The sequence below is a fragment of the Anser brachyrhynchus genome (genome assembly GCF_964034855.1).
Source record: "Anser brachyrhynchus genome assembly, chromosome: Z".
NCBI lineage: Eukaryota > Metazoa > Chordata > Aves > Anseriformes > Anatidae > Anser > Anser brachyrhynchus.
In genome coordinates this window covers 49,806,337-49,823,828 of record NC_137697.1, presented here as the reverse complement: position 1 = coordinate 49,823,828, position 17,492 = coordinate 49,806,337, and the positions used below count along the sequence as shown (strand labels likewise).

At 42.3% G+C, this 17,492-nt stretch overlaps 1 protein-coding gene across 1 annotated transcript in view; it reads left to right on the top strand.

Annotated features, from left to right (window-relative positions):
- Nucleotides 1–17,492, top strand: part of SHB (SH2 domain containing adaptor protein B) — a 79,551-nt gene that overhangs the window by 31,828 nt on the left and 30,231 nt on the right. Inside the window, 1 exon segment of the mRNA XM_080574865.1 lies at nucleotides 12,595–12,810. Coding sequence (XP_080430991.1) covers nucleotides 12,595–12,810 — 216 coding nt within the window.

Sequence of the window (17,492 nt, the reverse complement as noted above, 5' to 3'; positions counted from 1 at the left end):
TTCATCGTTAAGTTTAGTTTTACTATTATCTTTCTACTTGTTCTTTTGAGAAGTGGCTTTTAGCAAAAGGAAGTGTGGTTACTAGACTCCAGAGCCCATGTGAAAATGTTTGAGAGCAGCATTTTCATTAGTACATTAGTACTAGGATTACAACCCTGGAAACGAATATCTCTTCTCTAACTTTGACTTTCTTTAAAAACAAACAAAAAAGTGGTGGATGTTACCTGTGCTATGAAGTGAAAAGGAATTTTTACCTCTATCTCAGCTCGCTGTGCTGAAGACAAAGGTCCTTCTTGGGAGTACCTTTTTCTTTTTATTTTCTTTTGAATTGTTGAACTTTTTCTTTCTCAGAAGTATTCTCTAACATCCCTTCATATTATATTCTCTATTACTCCAGTAACTATATTTTTTCACTATATTTTACAGAAATGTAAAGCCAGCTTAGAGTAAAACAAGTTGGTATGCTATGTACTAGTTAAGCATGTGGTAAAGACGACAATACTTCTTGGAAGGAGGTGATGTCCCTTCAAACTGTAATATTTTGTCATTTATGTGCTTAGCTTACCGGTAAATGGATAGATTTTTTTTCTGCCTGCTGGCTTTTCATCCAAACTCTGAAATTCTGTAGTGGCAAAACAAGAATGGCATATTTAGGTAAATGGAGTCTGTGTTCTGACATCAGCTGTTAACTTGATAGCAGCCGTTTCTCCTGCATCTCTTCTGGTTTTGCGACCCAAACCGAAGGAGATTTTCTTATCCTTAAAAGTAAACGAGGGTTGAAGACTCAGACGGTTCTGTCTGCTTGCAACAGAGGCTGAACATCTTGCTGTATCTGTGTACCAGCTTTTTAATATGGCTTCACAGCAGTGTCATAAAATGGGCTTATAACTTCAGCAGGAACTGTTCAGAAACCCAGCCTTCGTGCTCTGTGCGTTTTATGTGGGCTTGCGACACAACATACAGCTTCTTACCCTGTCTGGTTTCTGTCTACGAAGAGTTCACAGAATCACAGTTCTGCTTGAAAGGGCTCTTTTGGAGGAGCCAAAGTACCAATGCAGACTCAGCTGTTCACTGACACTGCGGTTGCTAAAATGATTAGAGACTATTCTTTGCAGGAGCAGCCTGTCCTTTCTAGCTGGGGGCAGACAAGCCTCTTATGTTTTTGGTCTGTGCTGATATCCTGGTATGTGCACTTGTTTCTGTCATCCCTTCCAAACAAAGCTTTAGTAACTGGCGGTGTGTTGTGTTACTATGACTGGATTTCTTGAGCGGTATCAACGTGTGTGAAAAGAAGATGGAGGTGCTCAAGCTTGGTGTGAACTTGCTCTTGGTTCTGCCTTGCTCAGTGTCACCTGTTGGTGGCATGGAGTGGAAGAGTTTGCATACAACTTGGCATTATGAAGCAGGATGTAGGTATGCAAAACTGATGCCATTATAGGTCAGACTAGCAATTAAGAACAAACGAGGCAAACTGTGGGGAAATAAGTCTTGCCTCGAGAAAATCAGGACTTGTTTTGAATTCTGCATTCATTGTCGGGGCGGGGGGCGAGGAGTGAAGGTCTGTCAAACTGTTGCATTTGTCTGGAATGGACTGTAAAGCAGTAAAATAGGATGACAGACCTGAGCCTTCATGAGCTTTTCCTAGGTGCTGGAGCAGTTGTTAAGGTCATAATGCAGCCCCAGGTAAGCAAGAAGGTGTTTGTTCTGCTGCATCTGTTGAAGTAAAAAGAAGATGGAGAGAAGGGACAAAATGTCTTTCAGATCTACCATTGCTTTTGTGTGTCCTGAATAGGACTTACTGCCCTCTGTGCACCTTTCCTTAGGCTGTGAGATGCACCATCACTGAGAAGAATTGGCATCATAGTGAAATAAAGAGATCAACATACAGCTTCTCCTAATGTCTCTGTTAAGGGGGATCTTTTTGTGTCTGTCTTTAAAAACAGAGCAAAACACCCAGCAATCAACACAGCTCCTACAGTTGTCTCTTTGGATGAGGTTTTGTGCTTTAAGAATGTTTCCATGCAGTCTTGTTACTGGTTTAGAAGCATATATTGGAAAATAAGTGTAACTGGAAAAATTATCAGAAAGTGTTGACTCAGTTATATGCAGCAAGATCATGACTGGAATGAATTTCTATAACATGGCACTTTCTGACCCGACCTCAGTGGAAAATCCCAGATATTACTCTTCATGATTTGTGATGCTTCTGTTACAGAGAGGGAAGAAGAGAGCTGATTAATGGTGTTTGCATGACTGCGGTTTGGTTTTCCTAAAAGTGGTCTGTTCTTAATGATGCTCTGCTGAATGCTAGTCAGATTTATTTGCTGTTGTTAGATATCTGTGCAAGCACAAATGCTGTTGAATGATGATGTGATAGACTGTATGCTTTATAGCATTTTGTCAATAGCTGCATGCATTCAAACACCACTTCAGGTTCTGTATTGTTGTATGAATGTATTGTGCCAAGGGGGAAAAAAAAAAAAAACTACAGTATTGAAATACTAACAGATTTCTTTGTGACTGGTCTTTCAACTAAAAATCGGTATCTAATGAGGGGTTGTCTGAGCAGTGTGACAACTACAGGTAAGTCTGCAAACAAGTGCGAGGTATTGAGTATGAGCAGTTGGACAGCGCAGTATCGAGCACTTGATGCTTGGAAGTGCTGTGGACCAGTTTCTCTTTCCGTCCATCGCTTGCTAGGCTGATTCAATGGGTGGAGGAATCACCTGCCAAGGGGGTGAGTTGAAACATATTCTCAGTAGTTTCAGTGTTCATATCCCTGTTGCTTTTTCAGTGCTAGCAAGTTAGCTGTCTTCTACTTCATGCAAGGCCTTGGATTATGAGAAACAGAAATCCGTGACGGGTTGTGGTGACACCAGAGAAGTGTTCTTGGTCAGCTCACGAGGAGGTAGAATTCTAAGTCAAACTATTTTTGTCTTTAGAGCTGAACAGCAAATCTAGCCCCTTCTTCATTGGGTACATTAATGACTCCTGCTGTATGCTTGTGCGGGTCTGTGCTGGACATGGAGCTCACTGAATCTCCCATTCTAACATTTGTAGTTACATTTGGAGCCTTTTACTTTCAGCAAGATTCATTACAAGTCCTCAGGTACTGATCAGAGCTCCTGGACGGTGCCAATAGCTCAATTTGGGTGACAGGACAGACAGGCTGCGACTAGAACAGTATTCTCCTTGGGAAAGCAAGCCAAAGTGGGCAAAACTGTAAATGATGTCTGTAGCTGATCACTATTTTTTTTTTTTTGTTTTGTTTTCAAAACTGCACTTAATCACTGTGGCTGTTCTTGCAGCGAATAGGGAAAAACAGGCTGTTTGGTATGCAGATGCTGTGTGGCTTTTAAGTCCTGCCAAAGGAGGAAACGTATGACTAAGTACTGATAGTGCCTGCTCTTGCTGGAATCCTGGTCAGAGGGAAAGATCTCTAGCATTAGGTATCACTTCCAAAGCTTTGGCTTCTCTTTGTTTTCAGGGTGTTTTTATGAAAAATGACTAACAAGGAGAAAATAAATTTAAATGGAAGTTAGTCATCAGGGGAGCTTCAGGCTATGTGTTTGAGCTCGCATTTCTGGTTTTTGTTTTTTGTTTTTTGTTTTTAAATCACAGTTGACACAATCATGCACAGGCTAGATGTTTCATTTGAAACAATGTGCAATACACATTTCTGTGAATCTGACCATGTAGCCTGTATGTCCTTGGAAGAAATCTTCTCCAGGAGTTTTTCAGCAGCAGCCTTTCTTTCAGTGTTGCACTCTGTATGGAGAATGCTGTCAGGTGGCTAAAATCAGATGAGAGCACATCTCATCTGGCTGAGAACACACCTTGTCTGGCTTTTGTTAAATCTGAATGGCGGCTGTTCTGGCTACATGAATATACTGCCTCGGTCTGCCATGTATTTTTTTTTCCTGTGAGCAGCGTCGTCCCCACTCTATCTCTGGCCAATTAGGCCTGCAGGGAGGTCTGCATCCACTTTGCACTTTTCCCCGGGTAAGGCCAAGTTTGAAATTACTTACATCTGCACAAAAGGATTCTTCTTAAACATTCTAGTATAGGGAACAGATTATGTATTTTGTCTAGATTTAGAAAAAAAATATTTTAAAAATATTTTTTAAAATTAAAAAATAAAAAATTTAAAAAACTAACTCACTTTTGCTCATATGTGGATATCCCTTGCAATATCTCCTTGAATGTAGATACATATTTATACTCACTAAAAAGCTTATTGCTCAGTGCTTGTCTTGTTCCATGCTTTTGAGTAAGCTATTTGCCTGTCAAAGTCTGCTTATTGATGAGATTCAAGAAAATATCTTTCTTGTGTGAAAGCATTGAACTGCAGTTACATTATGAATGGGTTCTCCTTCCACTCCGCACACCTCTCAAGGTGATTCCTGTCAAGGGATAAGGCGGTGTGTCTGAAGAGAGCTGGCAAGGGGTTTGTGAGCACTGGCAGCAGCCATGAGTTGCAAGGCTGATCAAACTGCAGGAAACAGCAGTCATGTTTGCTGCACTGTTCTCTGTCCTGACACTGGAGAGTGTTAACCTGTTTAAAATTGCCACCGCATTGGAATTAAAATGTCCTTCAATGAGAATTGATTCTGGTTGTGCTAACCTTAGAGCATTTGGGGGGGGACGACACTCTGGTTTGTTTCATGGGTCAGTGAGAACCATGGTGCTAATAGGTGTACATGGAAGTACCAGTGCTGTGCTCTGCTCGCATGCTCTGTGCCCAAGAGGGCTTCCACCCCGAATAAAGAAAGCATCCTTTCTCCTTTTTTAGGTCTTTCTGAGAAATGTGTAATGAGTAGCTGGCTAAGCAGCAGCAAAGCACCTCTGAAATATGCAGTCTGCAGAAATTCTGAATTTTAAGATGTCTGTTATAATTTTTAATCACGGCTCATTTAACAGACAATGGGATGTTTGGGGGTGGGGGTAGACTTTGTAGAATAAACTTCTGCCTTCAGGGAACTGATGAAATTTAATTTTTAATTTCATTGCATCTGCCATAAAAGAATTATGTTTCCAAGGGCAGTTTTCATGTGCTTTGGTAACGATACTGCTGTTCTTCCAGTCCACCAGGATTTAGTCTTTCTTCCTATGTGTCTTGTTTTAAATCAGTGTCCCTCCACTCCCCCAGACATCCCCCAAAGAAAAACATGTACCTCCTGTCTTCTTTGGCAGAGTGTTTGCTTGTTTTATTTCAGAACACAGTATCTGCAAAATATATGAATGCTTTTTGTTGCTGGTTTATTGATACTTGGGACTTCTCCCCTCTTGCCCTTGCTATGACCCGCATAATACTTTGTCAGGGCTGTTGTGGTGTAAAGGAGCTCCACGTGCCTTTTCCTGGGGGAATGAGTCACACCTGGAGTCCAGGAGGATTCCTGTCATGGTGTAAGCTGTTCCAGTCATTGCTTTTCACATCGAGGGGTTATGCCAAGCTTTCAAACCAAGGCAGGAGAGCAAACATCTCTTGTTCATCCCTGGCTCACTTCTGAGTGGTTTGGCTTCTGTTTAGAAGGAAAACTGAGGGAAGATCTTTCCCTATCTAGCCTTTCCTGCAGAGTAAACTGGAATTGTGAGCACTGGGAGGCAGTTGCTTCAGTCTCAAAGCAAAAAAGACCTCACTGTTATTGGGGTGGTGTTGGTGCTCTCTGCTGCCCAGCATCTGGAGACATCCAGCTGGACCTGGGCGTAGAGCAGAAAGCAGCTTGAGTTCTGGTGGTCTGAGGTGAAATTTGAGCAGAGGTGAAACTCAGCTTCTGTTTTGAATAGACGTTGCACTAACATGATGAGAACTCTGCAGCATGAGTTCTGAAGTGTTTCCAGATGATCTTACTGAGATAGGCATGAAAAGAAATGTTTACGGTGAGGCTTGGGAAAAGCAAGCAGTTGGCTGGCCTGTTTATGGAGAGGGAAAGGAAATAGATTCAGTGGGAGTAAATGTTCTGTCAAGGTGATCTTTGCATTAGCATCTGTCTTACGCCTCCGGCAAGTTATTGGCTGGTGCGTGGTGTGGTGCAAACAGCTCTCTGACCTTCGGAGGGGTTACTCACCATTGCAAGCTGCAAGAGCAGTGTGTGCAGAGAGCAGAGGTTTAAAACAATTCAACAAAGCCTGTTCCCTGGTGAAGAACAATACATGACAACGTATTGTCCACAAGTAGGCTTTGTTCCTGAGTTATGTTCTCAGGTACTTTTTTTTATGAATTGTGGTGCTCTTCTAGTTATCCCAGGGTTGTTGATAGAAACCAGAGTGCTACAGCAAGCCCTCCAAACGCCTTGCAGGCTGCCTTCTGGAGCTTTTGAGTATGAAATCTTCAAATCCACGTTTTGAAAGTCATGCTCTGACTATCCTAGATGAATACGGGTTAGTCTGTTCCCTGGCTGCTGAAATGCTCTCACTATTTAGGTTATTGTGTTTGTACATCAGGAGACTGAGATGCAAACAGTGGACCGAAGCAAAGGATTGTTGGTTGCTTGCCTCTAATTAAATATTCAGACCTTTCCACTGATAATTTAGTTTTTCTGTGTGCCTTGAAAACTTGATGCCACGAAGATCTGTAATTTCCAGAAATAATTTCTTGAGTGCTAAGATCTTTGTAGCTGGAGTTATCCAGTAGGTTTGAGTGGTACAAATGTATTAATAGCACAATGGTATTCCTTCCAGGCTGGTTTTAGTTTGTTGTGCCAGTTTGCATTCTTGATGTGTGTAAGCAGAAAGCTACATCCATGTAACTAAGACTGATGCTGTTCAAATGCTGACTTTTGGGAAGAGGGGTGTGACCATCTGAAAGAGACCCACAGTCTGAGTCCAGAGGTTGGAGGACAGAAAATCTTACTTTTGTGTTCTGTAAACAGCTGTTCTATACAGTCCTCCTCCAGCACAGTGTTTAAATGTTTGTGTGTATTGAAAGAATGAACAGTCTGTTTAATTCAGATGGCTGTGTATCTGATCAAAGTCAAGTGCATGCATAAAGGACCGAAAAATCATTGTATTTTCACTCAGCCAACAGCTATTGATTGGGATATGGAGCATTGCAAAGTATTTTGTCTCATGCTCTAGGAAAGAGAACGAAGCTCTATCCACCAGTATGAGCTTAAATTCTGCATTGATCTCTACTTTTGAGTGGATGTGGGTATAACTACAAGTGCTGTGCAGGGTCCCAGCAACAGCATTCTGTCATTTGTCCTGCTCCTAGTCTTGTCAAGGAGAAAGTTTGTTCACAGCCCTTGCACTTTGCTTAAAAAGTTTCAGTGCTAGCTTTTCAGAAGCTGGCATTGCATGATTGCAATGCCATTTCCAGCATGTTACATTCATAGTCAGATCTGGCTCACTAGAATAAGACTTTGTTGGTAGAGAAAACAGCTGCAGATCTGTTAGGACAGTCTAATTACGCTATAAGTCTCTCAGTGGGGCATGAAGGAATTACTGTTTGCTATCAGAGTGTTAAGGAAGCTCGTATGCCTTATGTTATCACAGATGCTGTGAAATCCTTGTGTGTAAAATGTTGAAAGCTTTTCCTGTAGAAGAGTAGGGTTGAAAAAATCAGAGGATTCATTTGATTTGCTGCTTTCTCTCTTGCAGGCTAGAACCAGGGTTAGTCAACATGAGGACTTTATCTGAAGCCCAGAATTCTGGTTGCCAGTGCCACTTCTGTCCTCGTAATATGGCTCTAAAGGGCTGCAGGGGAGTTACCACATCTGCCTGAACAGGAGTCTCCCTTTTGGCATATTGAATGTAGGCAGGCAAGATGTGTTTCTGCCGTGATGTAGGAACTGCCTTCACTTACAAACCTGCCCAACAGAGCCTTTAGCTCACTGCCTCTCACCAGCCAAGGAAACAACAACTTTCTCACAAGTGCTCAACTTCAGGGAACCTTTTTCTTACACAGCTGTTGCAGGGGGACTCCTGCGTTCTGTTTTTATAATATTTCAGCCAAGGAAATGTTGCAAAATGGGTGTGAAATGATGTATCAGATTAGGCTGAGTTTACTACTGCATGGTGAATGGGTATACTTGATCTGGGAAAGCACTGTTGTCAGAACTTCCGTGGGCGCTTTTTTTCAGGAGTACAACAAAATTGTTTGACCTCTTGTTACTGGATGCTTTAGTTTGAAATGAAGGAAATAGCCAGTGGCTTCTGTACACTGTAGGAGAATCTGGTAGGTTTTGTTTTGTTGCATCCCCTTGGAAGCCTTGGAAGGAGACCTTTGCTCACCTACTAGATTCTGTAAGCAAGTAATACCATCTTCAGAATTTCATTTTCTTGTCTGCATAGCTGTTTTCTTGATGACATATCCCCCAATTCTCTCCAAGCTCACCTCAGGAATACAGTGCCCCAGTGAGTAATGCTGTTGGGTTATTTAAGACTTAAAAAGTTTACAGCTGGAAAGATTGCCGTGAGGTTATCTGCGTGTCAAGTGGTGCTCAAGGTCTGTTCTGTATGTTCACTTTTGTCAGAATTGCTCACCATCTGGGAAGAAGAATGTGAAGTTCAGTCTTGTATCACAGGAACTTGTCCTCCAGATATCTCAATTTCTGGACCTTGCTGATCAGGTTCTCTGTTTTATAAAGGTGTCCAGGCTCCTGGGGCCTGATTCTGTTACAGCTGCTAATTTAAGAGAATAAGAATTACTTGTGTCTTCTAGCCTGCTAGCAAAATTAGCTCTTTCAAAATTTCAGTTGCTTCTTTTTCTACTAGCTAATTAACTAATGAGCATAATTCTACAAAAATGCACTTTTCTATATTAGCAGTAAGAGGATAAAAGGATAAAATTAATATACCAGAATTTCAAAGTACAAAAATGTGAACTGAGAACAGTTATGTATAACATGTATATAGCTAAGAACATATATATAACTGAGAACTGTTATATATAACGGATACAAGTCTTCTGCACTGTATTCTTAATGTATTTTTCGTTGCCGTTGCTGCTTTCACAGTGAAAAATACGCTTGACCTTTCAAGTAGCCAAAGTCAGACTTCAAATAAAGTACAATTAATACAGTTTTGGACTCCCTGGTCAGTCCAGTGACTGTTTTAGTACTCATAGCTGTCATTGTTAGAGATTACATGGAAACCTCATTCTTAAATATTCAAGTCTGCACTGAGCTGTCAGTGTCTAATATTGCTTGTGGTACAGTATCAACTTTGCTGCCTGCTATTGAAAGCAGCTGTTTTTTATTTAACTTCAGTAAAATTACTTTTTTCCACGAATATGCTTCCAATGTATTACATAAAAGACGGACTCGCAAGCAAATTTACAGGAAGCTGTAAAAAGACAATGTATGTCAGCATGTGTATCTGTGTATGTGTGTGTATATGTATATGTATATTCTCCCTCTTCCACTTCTTTGATTTCCTGAAGTTATGGCCTTTTCTAGAGAAAATTTTCTTCGTTACGATCAAATATTTGACATTTTTTAATTGTAGTCCCTGACCACAAGTCACGAAATAGTAGCTTACAACCTTCTATTAAGGCGTCATCTTTTCTGTGCAGACTGATGCTCTAGTTCTGTGGGTAAAAGAAAAATGTTGAGCATAGGCTCCTGTATTAAAATAATCTTACACAGCAGAAGCCAGTGGATAAACTGTGTTTAGCACTCTAAAATCAATATAAAATCTCTGATTTGGTGGAATCATGCCTTTGTTCCTCAGTAGCATGCTCTTCCTGGTATAGCACTGGCTGGCTTCACAGTACAGAAAGAGAGACAGACGCACGCCACGTTTGTGGCTTAGAAGCAATGCAGTGCTTATGTCCAGGAGATTTCAAGAGAGTATCAGCAGTGTGTTCTTTTTAATACGAAAGTTTTTCTTAGTGCAGCATTATGTCCTTGAGCAAAATTATCTTAGAAAGGTAGTTGACACAAGGACTGTTTTACTTCTGGCAGGTCAAAAGCACAATTCTTTTCAAATAACTTACCCTTTTAGGTACTTATTCCCAAGTTTTCTTTGTATTTGAAGGTGGTGATGTGGTTATCGTTTGTGACCAGGAATCATTCTGACCTGCCTTCCTGCATTTAGATCATTGGCTTTAGTGTAGGTTTCGTCAGATTTACTTGTAATGCATTAAACTTAATATATTTTTTTTCCAGGCAACAAGGCCATTGTCTTCTTGTAGATCTTTCACTGTACTTTTGAAATAGTTCAGAACAATTACTCTGATAAACTGTTCTTGCTGATAAATGAATTGGTGAATGACCTTTTGATATACTGATGGGGAGAACTGTTCTAAATCTTTGCATCATTTGTAGGTGTTTTGTTGTGTGCTTGTTTGTTGCCGTTTTTTTTTGCTCAGGTTCTTTTTTTCTGTTCAAGCAGAGTCAGCTAGAACAGGCTGCCTGTGACTATGTCTAGTTAGGTGTCTAATATCACCATTAATGGAAACTCCACAGCCTCTCTAGGCCACCTGTTTCAGTGTTTGACTGCTGTCAGAGTTAAAAAAAAAAAAAAAAAAAAAGTTGCATTCATATGAAATTTCATGTATTTTTATTTCTGCCTGCTGCCTCTTGTCCTGTCACTGAGCATTACCAAGAAGAGTTCGGCTCCATCTTCACTCTCAAACAACAGGTATTCGTATACATTGATAAGATCCCTTCTATGCTTCCTCTTCTCCAGGCTGAACAGTCCCAACTCTCTTAGCCTTTTCTCTTTGGAGAGGTGCTCCAGGCCCTTCATTGTCTTTGTGGCCTCACGCTGGACCCTCTGCAGTTTGTCTGTGTCTCTCGTTCACTGGGGAGCCCAGAACTGGACACAGTTCTCCAAGTGTGGCCTCACCAGTGCTGAGTAGAGAGGAATAATCACCTCCTTCAACCTACTGGCAACACTTTGCCTAATGCAACCGAGGATATAGCTTATCCTCATCTACCAAGCTACTCATCTTATTGTCGAAGTCTTTCAGGTGGGTTAAGCAGTCTCCCTTTTGTAAGTCTTGCTGGTTATGCCCAGTCACCTTCTTATCTTTCATGCATCCGGAAGTGGTTTCCAGAACGAGTCACTCTTATCATCTTTCCTGGAATTGAGGTAAGATTGACGGGCTTGTTGGTCCCAAGGTCTTTCTTCTTGCCCTTCTTGAAGATAGGTGTGATCATTGGTCTTTCTTTCAGTCTTCAGGAACCTCTCAAGATTACCACAGTTTCTCAACAGGCAAAAACGACTGGCTTCACAATGACATCAGCCAGCTCTATAAACTCTTGTGGGTGCATCACATCAGTTCCATGGATTTATGTATGTCCAGTTCCTTTAAATCTTCCCTTGGGCCCCCATTCTGATCCTCTTCCACCAAGGCTAAGTCTCCCTTGGTCCAGCCTTTCCCTGTGTTCTCAGGGGTCTGGGGTTCCTGGAGCTGATCCAATTAGTAAAGACTGAGGTGAAGAAGCCATTGAGTCTCTCTGCTATTTCTTTATCTTGTGTCACCAGGGCAGGGACCCTGACACATTTAGCTATGGGCCCATATTATTCCTAGCCTTCCCTTTGCCGCTGATGTACTTTCTTCTTGACCTCACCAGGCAGGAAAGCCAAAGGTCTCTTTGAATCCAGCCTTTGTTCTTGTGCAATCAGGTGCTGTCTCTGTATTCATCCTGGGTCACCCGACCCTGCTTCCACCTCTTGTATGCTTCACAAGTGTCTTGACTTGCTCATGTAAAACTCTCGATAATGGTTTAGCATAATGACACGCCTGAAGACTTCTAAGAGTTTTTTCATAGACAAAATGGGAATAAACTGGCATGTTGGAGGGAATTAAATTCATCGCTGAAGCTTAACAACCTTCTTGTATGTTGTTTCTACACAGGGTTTACGTGTAACAGCTCACAGAATCCCAAGGCCTTCTGGCCAAGGAGAGGGCCTTCTGGAGGTCGTCAGCCATGCCCCCAGACATAGATGGAGTGACCATAACTTTATCTAGACAAGGCTCTGTAAAATCCAGGGAATAGAGAAACCAGAATGGCAATGCACTGTTCCTTTCTGTTAAGCTTCAACATGCTTACTTTTTGACAAAGTCTGTGTTAATTTAAACGTGTTCCTTAATACAATGTGAGATAAGGTCCGTTCAGCGCTGCTTCCATTTAGTGCTCTTACTGTAGTCCCAGCTCATTTTCAGCTGGTGTTCTGCATTCTCTAGAGGTAACTACAGATAACTTTTTATGTAAACTTTAATATAATTACACTCTGAAGTACGTTTTTGTTGGTATTTGAGTTACGTTTCTGAATGATCTGCTGTGGAAGACTTAACTGCATACACAAATTTCAGTGTTCTTGGGGATTTTTGCACAGTTGACTGTAAGCGTGCTTTACAAAGGCTGATAATTATTGTGTGTTTCCTGTAATCTGGCTCTTTGCAGACCAGGGTGTATTGATGGAGGCATGAGACTGTCTGTGCTCTGGTTGTTAGCTAGAGCAAACTTTTGCTTGCAGACAGGTAAGCAAATGCAGAATTTAGAAGTCTTGTAGCAGCTTGCCATCTGTGCAATTATGCAGAAATTAAGTAGTGCACGGAACTTGAATGCTCTAAAATTATTAACTGTGATGATAAGGCATATTTAGTAGTGACACTGATGCAATTTTCCTTCTTGATAACAGAGTTTCAGAAGCAGGAAGGCACGAAGTCCCATCAGAAAAACATGCAGCTATATGACACACCCTATGAACCAGAAGGCAGTGGTGTGGAATCTGATTCTGAAAGTGTGGTGAGTCAACGTTTACGAGAAAGCAAATTGCCACAGGATGATGACAGGCCTGCAGATGAGTATGATCAGCCATGGGAGTGGAATAAAGTCACCATCCCAGCTCTGGCAGGTAGGAATCCTAGATTCTGACCAGAAAATTCTCTCTTTCACAGCATATATGCCTGCCTTTAGGAGAAGTCAAATGTTTCTGCTCTTTTGAAGGGTGAGGGGTGGGGAGAATGGGGGCTGGGGAGAAATCTGTCAAAAACGTTTGTGGGTAGTCTCAAGTCCTTACCTGCTGCAGAAATGTGGAACATTGCACTTACTGATTTGCTGCTTCAGGTGAGCTGTTGTCAACCATCTCAGCACTTGGTTCATGTTAGTAAACCCCTTAATCTCACCCCTATTTCAGTGAGTGTGATGCAGATAGTGTTTATTGTTGAGTGGATGTATGATGAGAGTGATGCTTTGCAAAGTCCTTAACTTATGGGCCACTTCTTAAAAGGGCAGGACATAAAGTAGCTGTGTCATGTGCGTGCGGTAACATGCTTTTCCTTGGCGATGTTTCTTGGTGCTTGTCACTTGTCATTTTCATTCCAATCGTGAGCATTCCCATGGATGTGTAGAACTTGTTTTCAGATTAATTCTTTTGAATGGCTGAGTTTCTCCCACATAAGAACTTGTCAGTCAGGGAGACCTCACACAAAACTACTTGCTCTCTCTGCAAATATCTGTGCTTGGTGTTGGTTATTTTCTTCTTCTTAGTCCCTGATGCTGCTTCGCAGAAATGGCTAGGGGGCTTCATTCACTGATGATGTGATTCTAGAGGCCAAGCGCTTTTTTTATTGCTAGAGCCTCAGTGTTCACAGCAAAGCCTGGCCAAGTCATGGTTTGACCATGTTCCAGGAAGCTCCTATGGGATGCTAGTCATACATGCTTTATGATTTCCCCCTCAATTACATGTTCTTTTTAAAAGCTGTCTAGGAACAGGGTTGTTCACCTTTTTTTTTTAGGGGTCAGCTTGGCTTCCCAAGAAGGCTTGGGAGGAAGAGCTATATGTGGTGAGAACTGTGGGTGTGAGAAAAGACGAGAGATGTGGCTCTGGAACCATGGAAGAATACTGAGAGCAATGTTTAGGAGTAGTCAGTGTGAATTTACCATGGGTAAATCCTGCTTGACAAGCCTGATTGATTTCTGTATTGAAACTAGTTGATCCCTTCATGGAAGGAGAGCAATAGGTGTCATCTGCATTGAGTTCAGCCTTCAACATGTTGTGCTATGGCATCCTTGTTTTGTGGTTTGAAATGCTGTGGCTTAGATGGGTGGACTACTAGATGAGAGGAAAAAATGCCGGGATCATTGAACTCAATGGGTAGTGTTTGGTGATTCACACTCTTCCTGGAATCAGTTTACAGGTGTGATTCCACATGGGACCAGTTCTGGAACCCTTCCTATTCAACATCTTTATCAGTATAATCTGGAGGAGGAGAGGGAATGCACGTCATCAGGTTTGGAACGATGCCAAATGGAGGGGTGAAGAGCTGCCGTGCAGAGCGTATGGGACAGGCTGGAGAAAAGGGCTGGCAACAAGCTTGTGAAACCCATCCAGGACAGATTCAAAGATCTGCACGTGGAGCAGACTAACTCCTTGTGATGATATAGACCAAGGCTGCCAGGTTACAGCTTCACTGGAAAGGGCCTAGGAGTCCCGAGGGAAAGTGGAGTAAACATGGCTGGCAGTGCTCCCTGGTAGTGATGAAGGACAGCAGCATCCTGGCCTTTGTAAACAGGAGTATAGCCAGTAGGTCAAGCAAAGTTTCCCTTTACTTGACATTTTTTGGACAAAACGTGGGATGTTGTGCCCAGTGTTGTGTCCAGCATTCTGATGTCAGAAGGATGCTGATAAATGTTGATTTCAGCAGACAGACACCGAAATGACAGGAAACTGCAGCACGTGCGGAGATGCTGACAGAACTGCCTGAGCTTGCTTAGTCTGCAGAAGAGAAAGCTTTGGAGGGATCTAATAGCAGCTTTTCAGTGTCTCTGAGGAGATCTTCAAGAAGATAGAGCTAGGCTTTTCACAGATGAGCAGGTGTGTGATTGGAAGATGAGAGACAACAGGCATAAGTTGTATCAGGCCAGGTTCTGATGTGATACAGGGAAGTTTTTTTTCCCCTCTGTGAAGACAGCCAAGGGATATTTTGCAGTCTTCAGCTTTTATATATTTTCATCCTGAGAAAAGGAATGAGTGGATAGATCTCTGAACAATCTTATCTAATCATGTAGCAGACCCTGCCTTGACAAGGTTGGACTAGACACCTCCCAGGATCCCTTTCTACTTGAATTACACTATGATTTGGCAGTTCTGTGTGCCGTGATATGGCCACACTGCAAAATTAGGAGTGCATTCTCTCAACAGTTCTGCAGGGACACTGTTTTGTAAACAGTCTGTTGTGACACTGCCCTTCTTGGGTGTTCCTGGCCTGATCACCTAATAGGTAGGTGGAGGTGGGTGACACAAATGTGTTTCTCTTGTAGCACAGTGTAGCACAGCAGTGTGGATCTGTCGTAAGAGTGATTTCTACCCCTCAGCTTCATTTGTTCATTTGTCTTTGTGTTGCAATTGATTTTACGTTTGCTTCCAACCTAAGCTGATGTCTGTAGCATCCATCCTGAGAATGTGGCTGGGAGCAAGAGACCTGGATGAGCCTGAAGCAGCTGCCTTAAAAAAGAAACCTTGTGCTCAACATCCCCTTTCTTCTTTTTGGGCTCCTATGGAAGAGAAAAAGAGACTAGAGAAATTCGATTTCTACTTTCTAGCAGCATGGTTTGCTTTGGCATATTAGATGTTAATAATCTTCGTAGGATTCCAGACTCAGTCAATTGCCATTAAGTATATGCTAATGGTTCTTTGGAGCCTGGATCTAAGCCACCATCCAGTTCTGTTGCATGCTGTGCAGGTATAATGTCTCTCCCTAAAGAGCATGAACTCCAGCACAAAAGCCTAACCTGTTTATGTGGCTTCCAGTAGGATATACAGCTCTGCTGCTGAACCCTGCCACGTTGGAAGCAGGCTTCAGTTCGGGCTTGCCTGAGCTGACTCATCCCCTTTGCTGAGCCAGTTAAAATGCTTGCAAGAATTGTGCTGGGAGACTGTCTGGCTGGGAGATCTTGGCCACGGCTTGGGATACCTACTGTGTGTCAAGATAGGCTAGTCAATTTGGCCATACTCATAGGAGGCACGTATCACTAAATTTCCAGTGCCACTAAGGTGTTTTTGCAGACGCTGAAAGTCAGCCTGTCACATATGTTTAAAACCTTCTGCTTTGGATTTAGGCTCTGGGACTCCTTTTCTGGTCCAGGTACCACTGTCCCAGCTCAGATGAGTCTTTTTGTGCGTCCCTGTGATGGCAGTAGTGTTGTCTGTGCCTGGAGCAAATGTGCAACCTCTGTCTCCCAACTGATGAGCCTCACTACACTGCAGCGTGGTCCCTAGTAAGCCTGTTAGAGGTAGGGTGTCTGCTGCCTGGAAGGATCCACAAGCTGCCCACAGTAGGGGCTGCACAGTGCCATCCGCAGTGAATTTGCAGTACGTCTTCAGCTGCTCTGCATTGTTTTCCAGTGAATTTCTCTGTTCTCCATTCCAGAGGGTTTCTGGCCCTCTGCCATCTGCTGCCATGTTTGCACCTTGCCTCTCTTTATTATTTTTGCATGTGGTATCATTTTTATTTGCTTTTCCTTTCTTTTCTCCCACCAATCTGCATCTATGCCTAGTCTCTCTCATTCGTCCTTTTCCTATCTAACACCTGGTCCCATCATGTTACCTTCTTACGTCTCCTTGGGAATTCTCAACTCCTACCTTCAGACACCAGCTCCCTATCACCCTTTCCTAGTACCTGAGTGTGCATTTCTGTCCACAAGGAAGGAAAATGCTGTGCTTCATTTTTTTATCCCCATCCTTCTTAGCACACTGGGCTAGTGCTGTGGGGATGCCTGTAGTGACTACAGATTGCTGTTGAAGAGCTCCTACAAGGAAGCAATACAGTTAATCCTGGCTGGCTGCATTACCTGAGAGTCCTCCAGATATTTTTCTCCATTCTCTCCAGTGTTTGGCTGGATGCATGGTCTGCCATTCCTGCATGTGTTCTTGGACAATTTTGGAAGAGAGCTATTTTTGAGCAAAGAATATTTTATTTGAAGACAAGCGTAAATAAAGCCCTTGGACTGCATAAAATATTGGGAAGGAACACATGCTTGAATATGTGACCCTGAAATCTTTAAAGGTGGAATTCTTTAGGGCTATTCATTTCTCTGCAGTTTCTTTCTGTGTTGTAGCCTAGCATAGTTTTTGCCTTGTGAGCTGAGTTTCTCTTTATGTACTAGTTTTGATAATATTCCAAAGGCTAAGAATAATATCAGAGTTGCTGTGAGCTTCCCGCACAAGGATGGTAACTGTGTGCTACCCAGAGGACATTTTTCTTTCAAAGTATGCAAAATACCTAAAACAGAAACTTCATTGTTTAGCAATACTGAGATACAAGCTAAATATTTACAGTACAACTCTGTGGAACCAGGGCACATCTGTCTGCGGTGAGATCATACTTTACAGATTTCTCAATTAGTAGTAATACAGCAGCCACAGAGGTGAGGTTACTGGCTTCAAAAGTTATTGTCCCAAGAGTTATGTGTGTGCATATGGAAATCTCAGACCTTGCTCTTCATGCATTGTGCATATCAAATGGAAAGGCTGAGTTTAAATTAAATCCAGAGAATAAATGTATTGGTTTCTACGGCATTCCTTTTTGTGCACTA